The sequence below is a fragment of the Brienomyrus brachyistius genome, chromosome 9, assembly GCF_023856365.1.
Source record: "Brienomyrus brachyistius isolate T26 chromosome 9, BBRACH_0.4, whole genome shotgun sequence".
Classification (NCBI taxonomy): domain Eukaryota; kingdom Metazoa; phylum Chordata; class Actinopteri; order Osteoglossiformes; family Mormyridae; genus Brienomyrus; species Brienomyrus brachyistius.
The window spans coordinates 24302234-24315382 of record NC_064541.1 but is presented as its reverse complement, the minus strand read 5'-3'; the positions used below and the strand labels follow the sequence as shown (position 1 = coordinate 24315382).

The following is a 13149-nucleotide window of genomic DNA, read 5'->3' as shown; positions in this document are numbered from 1 at the left end:
CATGGAAGCATCAACATACACACCAAGGTCTCATAAGTTTCTCATAATCAGCTACCTTTATTTCAGTGGAACCCATAAAATATCTGTACTTTATATTTCTGCTCCTTGCATGGATTACTTTACATTTATCTATGTTAAATTTCATCTGCCAGGTATCAGCCCAGTCACTAATTAAATCCAGATCCCGTTGTAGCCTCTCTGCTGCTAGATTAGTATCTGCTACACCACCCACCTTGGTGCCGTCTGCAAATTTAACCAGTTTACTGTATGTACTGGTGTCAACATCAATAATGTAAATTAGGAACAACAGTGGTCCTAAAATTTAACCCTGCGATACCTCACTATGAACGCAGGCCCACTGTGACATTGTGAATCTAATAACTACTCACTACTTCCTGTCAGTTAACCAGGTTTTGATCCAAGTTGCTACAGTTCCTAAAACCCCTGCAGCTTTGAGCTTAAGGAAGAGCCGTTTGTGGGGGACAACATCAGTGGTCTTCTGGAAATCTAAGTAGATCACGTCGTAGGCCTTTTTGTGATCAATTTCCCTTGTGGCTTCCTCAAAGAACTCAAGTAAATTAGTTAAACAGCATCTACCTGTCATACCCGGCTCGTCCGCTCCTCGTGTGTGCCACGCCCCCTGATTACCCACGTGTATTTCCCTGATCGTCTCCAGCTTTGTCTAGTTACTTTGATTAGTCCTGTGTATTTAAGTCCTGGTCTCCCCGGTTTCCCTTGTCCGTCATTGATGTTCCTGATGTCTGTTGCCGTCCAGTGTTCCCTGACCCGTTTATCCTTATTAAAACCCCGTTTTCCCGTATCCCGCTTGCCTGCCTGCTCCTTACCCGCACGATCGCCGCTTATCTCCGGCGTGATCGTGACACTACCTCTCCTAAATCCATGTTGGCTATCCCTCAGAATGTTATTTGCATCCAGGTAATCTACCATTTTCACTTGGATTATAGCTTCCATTATTTTTCCAGTAATGCTAGTTAAACTGATTGGCCTTTTCTGGGTTACTTCTATCCCTATCTCTTTCTATCTCTTTTTTGAATATGGACGTTATATTAGCTTGCTTCCAATCAGAAAGTACTACACTCGCAGATAACGATTTCTGGAATATTAAAGTTGAAGGTTGGCTAAGAATATCCTTTATCTCTTTTAAAACTATAGGTAAGATACCATCAAGGTCGTATGATTTATTTACTTTGAGCTTAGCTAGGCTTAGTTCCACATCAGCCTCAGTTATACATATATTGGTTAAAGACGATGCTGTATTGGTACTAAATGGTGGTAAGTTACTCATGTTCCCTACTGTGAACACTCATATAAAATAATCATTAAACTCATTTACCATAGCAATTTCATTTTCAATTTTAAGGCCCTTACTATCCTGCAAATTAGTGATTTCAGCTTTTAGAGCTCTGTTGGAGTAAAAATATTGGAAGAAATTTTATTGTCATTCTCAGCCTCCAATGCTATTTTTCTTTCGACATTCCTCTTAGAGAGTCTAATGTTTTTTAACTCAACCTGTAGACTTAGGGTTAGACTTAGCCTGTGTGTGTGTCAGCCTGTGGGCCATGGTGGTATAAGACCTTCCTGAAATAATACCCTTGCACAACACACACAAACATGGTCTGGCCATGTTTGTGCATACTGTATTGAACAAGTTGTCTACGTGTTTTTAATTGTATTTCAGGAAGATCTTATATTTGTAATGTTCTCCATATATTATGTATATTTCCAATTGCAGTTTAAAAATGTGCTGTCACATCTCTCAGTTGCTTGCTGTGTATGTGCCTTGTGATGGACTGGCATTCTATCCAGTGTGGGTTTTTTTTGGAGTACCATAGGTACTATAGGCATTGTATGTACCAAGGTTGCAATTCTTCTGGAACTGACAGGGACAGCATTTATGCTTGCAAGTGTTCTAGTCTATCCTTATTGCTGAAGAAGAAGATGGATGCCCACAAGCATAGGAAGAACTACTCATGGCTAATCATTTGCGTTTGGTTTGATAGTACAACAGACATTGTATTAGATTGTTAATGTACTTTTAGCTCAATAGTGGTAAGTTTTATCCTGTACCGCTGCACTTAATAATCTAATGACGTCGGTTGTACTTTCAAGCTAAATGCAAATGATTTCTTAATAATAATTAATAAAAACATGCTTTTAAAAAAACATTTGAAAACATATTTTATTGATGTCAACTCTTGCTGTAGCAGTACATCGAACTGACGCCATTAGTATGGTATGGTGTATCCCCTCTAACTTCCCTTAGACAAGTTTGGAAAACTGTCCGGCCCCTACGAAGTCACTTCACACCAAAGTCACTACAAAGTTCGTGTCTGTACTACGTTTTTACAATTTGTAAAATACGAATAAACTTAATGGAGGTAAGTGAAATTAGCGCTGAGAGTTCCATCTAGACCTCTTGTTATGATGCCCAGGGTGGGTTATGTAATGGTAGATATAAATAGCTCTTCAGTTTTATTCAACGATATAGGTACACCTGGGATGAACGCTTTCTTCACTCCCATAAAAAATAAAATGCTACCAAACAGACCAATCGCAGTCCGTGAAGTCTGCGTCGCCACGATGTGTAGTTACATTTCAGGGTAGGTGCACATTAGGCTATGGCGAGGGCCATTATGATCCATGACTACACCATACTTATCGCATCAGTTCGATGTGGAAGTATAAACCAGTTTTTACTGGTTGATCTACTTTCCAACCCTCACCTATGGTCACGAGCTACAGGTAGTGACCAAAATAATGAGATTGCGGATACAAGTGCCAGTAATCAGCTTTCTTCACAGGGTGATTGCGCTTACATTTAGAGATAGGGTGAGGAGCTTGGATATCTGGGCTCAAAGGAACTGCATGGAAAGGAACCAGCTGAGATGGTCTGGGCATCTGTCTTGGATGCCTCCTAGGTGCCTTCCTAGGCAGGAGCTCTGGGCATATCCAAGACCAGGAGGAGACCCTGGGGTAAACACAGAGCACTCTGAAGGAACTTTATTTCTCTCCTGGCCTGGGAATGCCTTGGTATACCTCTGAAGAAGGGAGAGAGGGAGATCTGGGCTTCTCTGCTTAGAATGCTCTCCCTGTGACACAGACCCAGATAAGCAGCAGAAGGTGGATGGAGTTTAGAGGGACTTTTTTATGTAGTTCCAGTATGGTGCCATGTGGATTAACAGATTATGATTGTGCTTAGGGGTGGCATGGTGGTGCAGTGGTTAGCACTGTCGCCTCACACCTCTGGGACCCGGGTTCGAGTCTCCGCCTGGGTCACATGTGTGCGGAGTTTGCATGTTCTCCCCATGTCGTCGTGGGGTTTCCTCCGGGTACTCCAGTTTCCCCCCGCAGTCCAAAAACATGCTGAGGCTAATTGGAGTTGCTAAATTGCCCGTAGGTGTGCATGTGTGAGTGAATGGTGTGTGAGTGTGCCCTGCGATGGGCTGGCCCCCCATCCTGGGTTGTTCCCTGCCTCGTGCCCATTGCTTCCGGGATAGGCTCCGCCCCCCCCGCGACCCAGTAGGATAAGCGGTTTGGAAAATGGATGGATGGATGGATGGATTGTGCTTAGTTAGAATGTAGAATGTTCCTGATTTATGTCATTTTAGTCTCGGATGTGTGGAATGCTCTTTTAGTATTCTTAACACCTTTTTAAATGGGTTTTCCATCCAGATAGTGTAAGAGGAATTTCACACATATTTTGTCCGTCCAAACTTTTGTAATTCAACATGGTATGAATTAAAGCTTAAAAGCAACACAACATGAAAATAATTTGAGGGTTTGAATGCTTTTCCTGGGCACTATTTCCTGTGCAGTGCTATTTTAGCAGTAATAACATTGGTGGGTTTTCTCTCACCAGCAGCAGTCTGAACGTCATTTTTTTAAGATGCTTGAGCACAATCCAATTTTCAGTGGTTTCGGCTCTGCTATTTCAATCTGAGATGCCAAAAAGGAGAAAGGAACATGTTTTTTGAAAGGAATACTTATCGGCCGGGATAAATTGTTCTGGTAATTCAAATTAAAGCCATTATCACTTTGTACTGTTTAATATTTCAGTGACCCACCTAATACTTACTATTTTATTCTTATTTGTTTAAGTCCATCCAATTCCATACCACTTATGCAGTACAGGCTGTCACAGATTATTTTTACTTCCTGGGAAGCCTGATTGTTTAGCGGTTAGCACTGTAGCCTTACGCCTCCACAGTTGGGGGTTTCAATTCCACCTCTTGTTCTGGGTGTGTGGAGTTCATATGTTCTCCCTGTGTTTGTACAGCTTTCCTCCCATCATTCCAAAATATGCTTCAGCCCACCACATCCCTGTACTGGATAAGTGGTTATGGATGATGGATAGATGAAACTTAAGCTAATAAGTTCCAGATTGGCACCACTATCATAGAGGTCATTTAAATAGTATACTGTACAGGGGAGCTGAAGTCTGACTTTGGCTGCATAGTATATGAGCAAGGCAATATCCTGAATGGGATGTAGTTTTATTTGTTTATAAATAATTTTATACTGTGATTGTCAACTGGCCTTAATTTTAACTTAAAACTAAGTTTTAAGTTATGCTATTCTAGACAAATTAATAAAACTATTTTCTTTAATGGGTGAAATTGATGATCTGGATTTAGTGCTCTGAATAAATGTATCACTTTGGTCTATTCAGTAGAATGCCAGGGAGTGAGTGCAGTGAAATGTCTTCACATATCTCACCTTGGTCTTGACTTGTGCAGGTTTGAGTAATGCTTGGGGTTAGAGCATAGGCTTAGCCAGTGTCCCGCACCCCTGAGGTTAGCACCCTTGCTCAGGGCCCCACTAGTGATATGATTACTTTACCAGCCATGGGACTCAAACTGGCACCCTTCCGATCACCAGCACAGAGCCATATGCTGTTTCAACTTCGACCCAGTCACTAATAGTGGAACACTCGTCTTTCACTTGATATGCCTGTATTAAAATGACATTGGTCTTGTTTATAGAGATATTTAATACATTTTTGTACTGTCCAATATATTTATTATATATTTTTATTTTTTCCCAGGGGACTCTGAAGCTGTTTCTGAAGTAGAATTTGAGCCTACAGAGAGGCAGGTGTCAGCCGCACAATTAGTGAAGAAGAAGCAGTCTGCTAAGAAAAGCATTTCAGGTATGGCTTTGTGAAGATCACCATTCAAATTAAACCAGCAATATAACTTGAGTTATATTGAGTTATGGTCAATATTTTAGAAATATGTATAAATAAATAATAAGCCATTGGAAAGTTTTGTCTCAAACTAACTGTCAACCCAAACAAAGTTCAGTATCCAGTACCTTCCCCTGGGAGTGCTTTTCTCCCAAACTTTCCCAATTAGTGTCAGTTGGGTTTCATTACCAGATGTAATTGCTATGGAAACACGAAAGATCAGCCAAACTCATACACATTTGAATTTTGTAATATTCTGTAATAATTCAAGATTCAAGAGGTTTATTTGTCACATACACAGCTGTACACATACAACATGTGATGAAATGTAACAAATATTATATATTACTATATTTATGATAATATAGAAACATTGTGCAGGTCAGTTATTCTTAAACTCTGGGGTGCCAGTTGATTTTCTGAATATTACTGTACATAATGAGGTCTATATTGTTTTTTTTTCTTGCTAGACTTCAACCTCCTCTCCCCCCACAGACACAAAACTTGTTGTTGGGGAATTTAATCATGTCACTTAGCCCTAATACAAGTGGTGGCACAAGAAAAAACAGGTGTGGTTCTGGTGAACCTAATTGCATTATGACACGTCACAAAAAATTGCTTCAGGGCCAATGGGTAAATAGCCTGACCCTGCGCACAGACCCCAGGCTTCACCCTCAACTCTGCGTGTGTGTGCATGTGCGTCTTAAAGGGAGAGCAGTTAACCATGTTTAACTATTCAGGTGTGACTTTCCAGAAAGCTATCGATCTTAGTGAATAACGAACAAGATAATGAACAATGTAAGTAAAGAACGAGTGAGGTCTATGTGCTTTTCCAGAAACCCTTCATTATTCCAGAATTAATGAACAAACTTTACGTAGTACTTCCAGACATATGCAAATGTAAAAAAAACTAATTAGAAAATCAATGAAAAACATCAAAGCAACCATAATTAAGAACACAATAAATCAACCTATTTGTTGAAAATATAAAAATAAGCTTCAAATGTGATGTTGTGTCTTTATTAAAAAAGTGCAATGGTGAGCAGCAATAGGAAAAGGAAGTAACACTTCTCAATAGAAGCCTTAAAACAACTTATTAGGGAGGTGGTTAAAATATATTTTAATAAAATAATTACTGCAATGTTACATGCAACAAGATCAATACAGCAGCATGCAGGGTAAAATCTTAGAGTTTCTATGTACTTGTGTAGGCACCAGAATGACATCTTCCAATACTAAAAGCACCTTCTATAGCAGTGTGCGTTCTTTGCTGTGCAGTGCTACACCTCTCCTCAGCCACAGTTTGGGTATCCAACATTGGAACCAGCAGGTACTAGCTAAGAGGATGTCTGATGTGTCCCAATAACCAGCCATCAGCAAATGCACCATCCTTTGCCATTTGACGTACTCCTACGCTGGACCAGATCATGTGCACTCCCAGGCCATGCGCATCATGTGCACTCCCAGGCCATGCGCATCATGTGCACTCCTAGGCCATGTGCATCATGTGCACTCCAAGGCCACTTGGCGGCAATGTCTGTAAAATGTCCTCGATAGTTGCATATTACCTTGTAACATGCTGTGTAATTTATATTGAAATATTAAGCTGCATTGTTAAAGCTGGAGTTACACTATGCATATGAATTTTTGTGAAATCAATTTCATTTTAATTCTACTTCATTATATTCAAAGTTGAATTGTGATTCTGCACCATGATTTCAACTGATTTATGAACTGAATTTCATTTTCAAGGTAATTAGCAAGTCAGTTCTGAATGGGGCATAACCCTGATATGTCCTGAAATTGCGTCCAGGTGTTACAACAATAAGCCAGTTTTACGCTATTTTACAGTCTATGTTCAAATATAGAATGACGTAGAAAATACAGAGTAGGTTGGCGCACTCATATATCTATGAATGAGATAACAAACTAATTTCGTTACGAAGGGTTTCTGGAAATGCATGCTAATTACAATCAGTCTCAAGTATAAGATAACTAACCACTTAGCATTACAAACCTTTCTGGAAAGCCACCCCAGAATGTGAGTTCAGCCATCACGCAAAATAAAGTCCCTCACCCCTCCATCCAGACCATTAGTGTATCTGTTATATTTCTTATTGTTATGTCTCGGAAATGTTGGTCATAGTGAAAAAGAGAAACAAACAGAATATAAAAAGTATGAGTAATATATATGACACTTTAACACATGGATCCTTCTCTAAGTTTTTAGAAGTATTGTATGGGTGCCATACTGGAACTGATGAAACTTTGAGACAGATTGCCCCAAAACTGAGGCAACACCACATAATGATGGCAAAAAAGGGCAGTTTTGACATGATTCCATTAGGAGGACTTTAAGACAACTAACACTACACGAATAAGTACAGGTAACCACCTAAATGGTGGGAAAAGATTCAGCAAATTGGCATGGAATTGGTATGTGCAGTAAATTAATACAGTAGGTGTAGTTTCTGGGTTATATGCCACATCTATGACTCAGAGCATTTAGGTAAAAACACATTTATTAACTGTGTTAATAAGATTAGATTACATTAGATTAGAGTACAGATTAGATTAGCATAGCAGGTGACAGACTGTCTGGGGAATACAATGCTGTCATTAACGACAGTCCCTGTTATAGTTTTCTAGGTCATTCCCTGCATCTTTGCTAAGTTCCAGTCTGAAAGTTTCTTGGCATCGTTCGTTAATGTCTTCACTGTCAAAAGTGAAGAGTAAAGCTATCTACCATTTATTTGGTCATACCGTTTACTTTTAGTCATAGCCATTGTCTTTTTTAGTTTGTTCTTTAACTCCCCAGATCTTGCTAATTTTCTGCAATGTGTGGTGTTGGCATATCAAATGTTGTTGATGTTTCTTCCACCATGTTGTGTTCACAGTGTCTTCTTCCAGTTCTACTTAGTATGGAGTCTTGTCTAATGCCGTTAACAATCTGTAACCAGTCAATTCTCCATATTCAGTCCTGAGTGTCTCTTCTTGTCCAGTGTAGATATTTTTCAAAAGGACAGTGAGATGCTTGGCACACACATTCTCTCCTGGTATTCCATATTCTTTTCAGTTTGTGAAAGGTATGTTGTGGATTATGAGTCAGCAATGTTCTGTAAAAGTGATACCACTCATAAAATATTAAAAACTCCATTTCCTGTGTCATATTATAAAAAATGTCTGTGGTTCTTGCGGAGTATATTCTACATGTACAGTACAATCATCAGCGGTGAAAGATGGGTAAATAGCCATCACCTTTCATGTTCAGCTATTTTCTTGTTGGTCCTATATCATCTTGGGAAGCTGTCATGGTAAGAAACAAAATAGAAAATTGTGTCTGTTAGGGTTTTAACAGTTCATAGGTTTTTCCAGGGTTTTTTTTCCAGTTCATATTAACCTTGGGATGATTAAATATGCTGGAGAAAAAAGGTTGAAGGTGCAATGTCTTAGAAACTTAAGAAGTCAGAGGATGCCACTCAGACGTGACCTAATTTGCAGCCGGTAATGGATGATACAGGAACCTATAATGACTGGACAGGATTTACAAAACTTTCCTTTTTCAGAAATACCTGAAGTAGTACTCTGTATTTTTACTCAGCTCTTTTCCGTGTGTGTGTGTATGTGTACAAAAAAAAAAAATTGTTGCACTTTCTCAACAGTGTTCGGATAGATGGTATTCATAGCTTGGGTCCTTATTGAGCTAGTATCGGAAAAATTCATTGCAGCATCTTAAAGCACTTATGTAAGTCGCTCTGGCTAAGGGCGTCTGCCAAATACTGTAAATGTAAATGTAAACTCCAGAATTATTGGAAGGGTGCTTTCATGAAAGTGAGCTAAAATTATTGTATAAAAAGAACCACACATGCAAGAGGTGATTTGTTAGGGTTAAAAAAATGGGTAACCCTCATGCTTTTATTTCAAGCAGAATTTTGGAGCAAAATACAGTTTTCATTTAGCAATACAAATTTTTATCAAAAATGCAGATTCCAAAATTATTAGCCCCCCCAAATTTCAGTATTTGATGGAGTCTCTCCTGGCAAGAATGACAGCACTCTACCTCTTTCTCCAGTGTTTAACAAGGTTGGAGAACACATGTAGATGGGACCACTCTTCCACGCAGAACATCTCCAACTCATTGACGTTCTTTGGATTTTCTCTTGTGAACTGTCTTCTAAAATAGTGACCACAGATTTTCAATTGAGTTCAAGTCTGTAGACTGAGAGGGCCATTACAGTACCATGATTTTGTGTTGCTGCAACCGTTTCTTTGTCAATTTTAATGTGTCCTTTGGGCCGTTGTCTTTTTGGAAGACTCAGTCATGGCATAGTTTCAGCCTTCTGGCAGTCAACAAGATTTTGGGCTAAAATGATCTGGTATTAAATTAAATCCATTATGCCACTGAACTGAACAAGAGACATTGGATCACTAGCAGCAAAACAGCTCCAAAACATCAAAAAACCGTCACCATAATTTACTGTGGGTATATTGTTCTTTGTATGCAGTCCCCCTTTTTGCCAAATATGACGAAAATGTGCGTAGCCACAAAGCTCAATTTTTGCCACATCTGACCATAACACACAATTCCAGTTGTAACTCTAATGTTGCTAGGCAAAGTTCAGACACTGGGATTTTTATCTTGGTCTTGGGAAGGGCTTCTTTCATGGAACTCATCCAAAAAGCTTCTGGTCATAGAGGTGGTGTCTCACTGTTGATTTTCAAACAGTAAACCCTCAAGATTCAGTTAAACACTGCAATTGTGAATCTGTGATCTTGGAGCTCCACATTGCATCTCTTAGCATCCTCCTCACTGTGCATGGAGGTGATATGTGGATGGGTCCCCTTCCTGGGAAATTTTCAACAGTTCCAGGTTCATGCTTAACACTTCAAGCTCTGATTGTGCTAACTGGAAATTTCAACTGACTACCATTTTTTGTAGCCATTCCCCTACTTATGCAGCTTAAAAGCTTTTTTTCCTTATTTGAGTTGAGTGCTCTTTCACTTTGTTCATTTTGATGGAAAGCAAAAAGGATTTTACCTGTGTGTTACTTCATATTCATACCCCAGTGAAAGTTACTAAACACTAAAAGTAATATCAAGAAACTTTTTTCCCTAAAGAGGCAAATTCCATTGGTTCTATTTAGATTATTCCAATAATTTATGCTTATGCCAATAATTTTACATACGTTTTTGACAGAAAAAAAACTTTTCCAAAGATAAAATAACACTTTTGCAGTAATAATCTTTATTAAATGAATAGTTAGCAATTTCTCCATTCTTAATATCATGAAATCCTGACTTAATTTCAGAATGCATTTTCTATATTACATTAATGTTTTTGCTCACTTTCTTGACGGGTGCCAATATTTCTGGAGTTGAGTCTAAACACCAGGGGTGCTACTGCTTACCCAAATTCTTTTCTGCTCTGGACATACAGTGTATCTTCAGCCCTAAAACCTTCATCATTGCAGTGCTTCACTATTGCAAAATAGGAATTACTGTATTTAAGATTTATTATTATTTTTATTATGCGTCATCTGGCTAATTATGCTTATGCTACTTCTTGAAAATACAAGCAAGCTTAAGTAAAACCATCCTACGCAGCAGTGTGGGGAAGTAATTAAATAGGCCAATAGGATGTTAGGTTAAATCTCTTGGTGTGTGGAGTCAAGGGAGGTGATTCTAAAACTATACAATTCTTTGGTAAGACCCCACCTAGACTATTGTGTGTAGGTTTGGTCACCTTACCTTAAAAAGGACATTGTTGCCTTAGAAAGAGTTTAACATAGGGCTGCAAGAATGATTCCTGGTCTTAGAGGAATGTTTTATGAGGAGAGGTTAGCTGAGCTGAATCTGTTCAGCCTCAAGTAAAAGAGACTAATGGGGGACATGATCCAGGTCTAACAGGTCTGTATGATGTTCAACCAAATATTTACTTCAGTATTAGTTCAAACACAAGAACTTGTGGCCATTGTAAACTAGATTTGAGAAAGCACCTCTTTAGAGTATGGAATAGACTTCCTGTTAGTGTAGTGCAAACTAATACACTAATACTAATACACAATGCCTTGGGTCCCTTTAAATTGGAGCTAGATAAGATTTTAACAGCTCTATTAGTTGAGTTCTCCCCAAATGAGCTTGATGGGCCAAAAGGCCTCTTCTCCTTTGTAAATTTCTTATGTTATTTAAAAGAAGCGAAATTTGATATAAGTATACCTAAAATATCCAGCATATTAGTGTACAATTTATGATAAAAATTGTCAAAATTAGCAAACGTAATACAAATAAATCAAAATGCATTTATTAGTACTATACAATATGAAACTTAAATACAACTGAAAGAGAAAAAAAAACAAAAGCCAATCTTATATGATCAGTGTGAGATGTTCTCTGGTTGGATGGAAAATAGATTCACAAAGGAGAGTACAATGAGAATTTTAACAACTAGAATGGGTAGAACTTACAGCAAGCTCTTTTTTGTGGCACCAACCAGATGGAATCTGGGAAATAGTTAAGTTGGTTGGAGAAACAAGATGTTTTTTAGATCTATTGGTGGGTGGTTGTGTGGGATATCAAGAACCAAATGTGAGAGACCAGAGTGCAGCTTAAGACTGCTTTATATTATAATAAACTGGGCACAGGAAGATTATTAAATTTGTGTTGTGACTTTTCTTTATGACACGGCTTCTGAGGGCCTTTCATCTTATTTTGAAATAAGCTGCAGTTCTACATTAATTTTCAAAGATGATTGAAACCACACCAAAAAAATACACAGCAATATCGTCCATTTTCTAAGTCACCTGAAGACTATCCCATGCGACACACAGCTGGGTACACACTGGATAAGCTGAAAGTCTATTATAGCATTCATAGAGAAGTGTAGCCAGACTGCATATTTGAGGACTGTGGGAGGAAATTGGAGTACTTTAGAGTAAACCCACACAACTTGGGAAGAATATGCAAACTCTATACCCACACAGAGCTGGGGACAGGATTCAGAGCCCCAGCCCTGGAGGTGTCAGGCAACAGCACTATCCACTAAGCCCCCATGCCACCCCACAGAAATGTCAGCTGGAGTGAAATTATATATACTGTATACACACACACACGCACATGTCGAGTAAACATATCTTTATGGGGACCACTCATTCATTTCTATTGGGAAAAATATATATTATATATCAGTATCTTGTGGTTCATTGCTTTTTTGAATATTCCGACATATTTATAAAGCTTATTTATGTAGGGAGCAATATTTCTGTGGTATTCGTACAGATTTATCTACTTCCTCTTGTCAATCAATAGCAGCAAAAAATACATTTCCGCAGAAGGGATGACCCTAACCAGGATAATTGGTTAGAAAATGGGTATTTATATTTATATCCATGGTGGGCCATATTTATATACTTTGGTATTTATATTGTTTACTGTACTGTCGTTTCAGTTATAAGAAAGCATACGGCATAAAAGACCAGAGACACTCATTGCACTTTAGACCAAGAACTAGTTTATGTGCATTACTAAATCTTAGCAAATAAAAGGGGAAAGTGGTATAAAGAATAATCCACAAATAATCTGTGTAGACCTTGTTTTATGGACAAAGAGGAATTTATTAGGCAGAAACCCCTAAGCTCATAAAGAGTGTGTCTCAGTCCTGCTTTATACAAATTGAATGAATTTTCCAGATGAGTCAACATGGTTCTTTTGTCACTACTGGTGGAAAGAACCATAAGAGTATAATAATATTGGGCTGTTAATGGGTTTGTGTTACTAGGCAGTTTTTGGATAGATGGGGTGCTGCTAAGAATTACTAGCAAATTTGATCTTAGTTCTGGTACTAATAGGAACATTAGCTGCATATTTGAAGGTACTTTTCCCACAGAAAGGGCAATAGAAAATAGCCTTTTATTACAGGTAAAGTCACTGAAACTAGTGTTTAGCCC

The 13149-nt window shown here is 38.5% G+C and overlaps 1 protein-coding gene across 4 annotated transcripts in view; it reads left to right on the top strand.

Moving 5' to 3' along the window:
- The window catches only part of bbs9 (Bardet-Biedl syndrome 9), a 106982-nt gene that overhangs the window by 73109 nt on the left and 20724 nt on the right, over positions 1 to 13149 (top strand). For 3 of the 4 annotated variants that reach the window (XM_049024805.1, XM_049024806.1, XM_049024804.1), the window contains exon 21: positions 5066 to 5170. In XM_049024805.1, coding sequence (XP_048880762.1) covers positions 5066 to 5170 — 105 coding nt within the window. Of the gene's footprint in view, positions 1 to 5065; positions 5171 to 5676; positions 9078 to 13149 lie in introns of those variants that run through there. The other variant, XM_049024803.1, reaches the window with a different exon arrangement.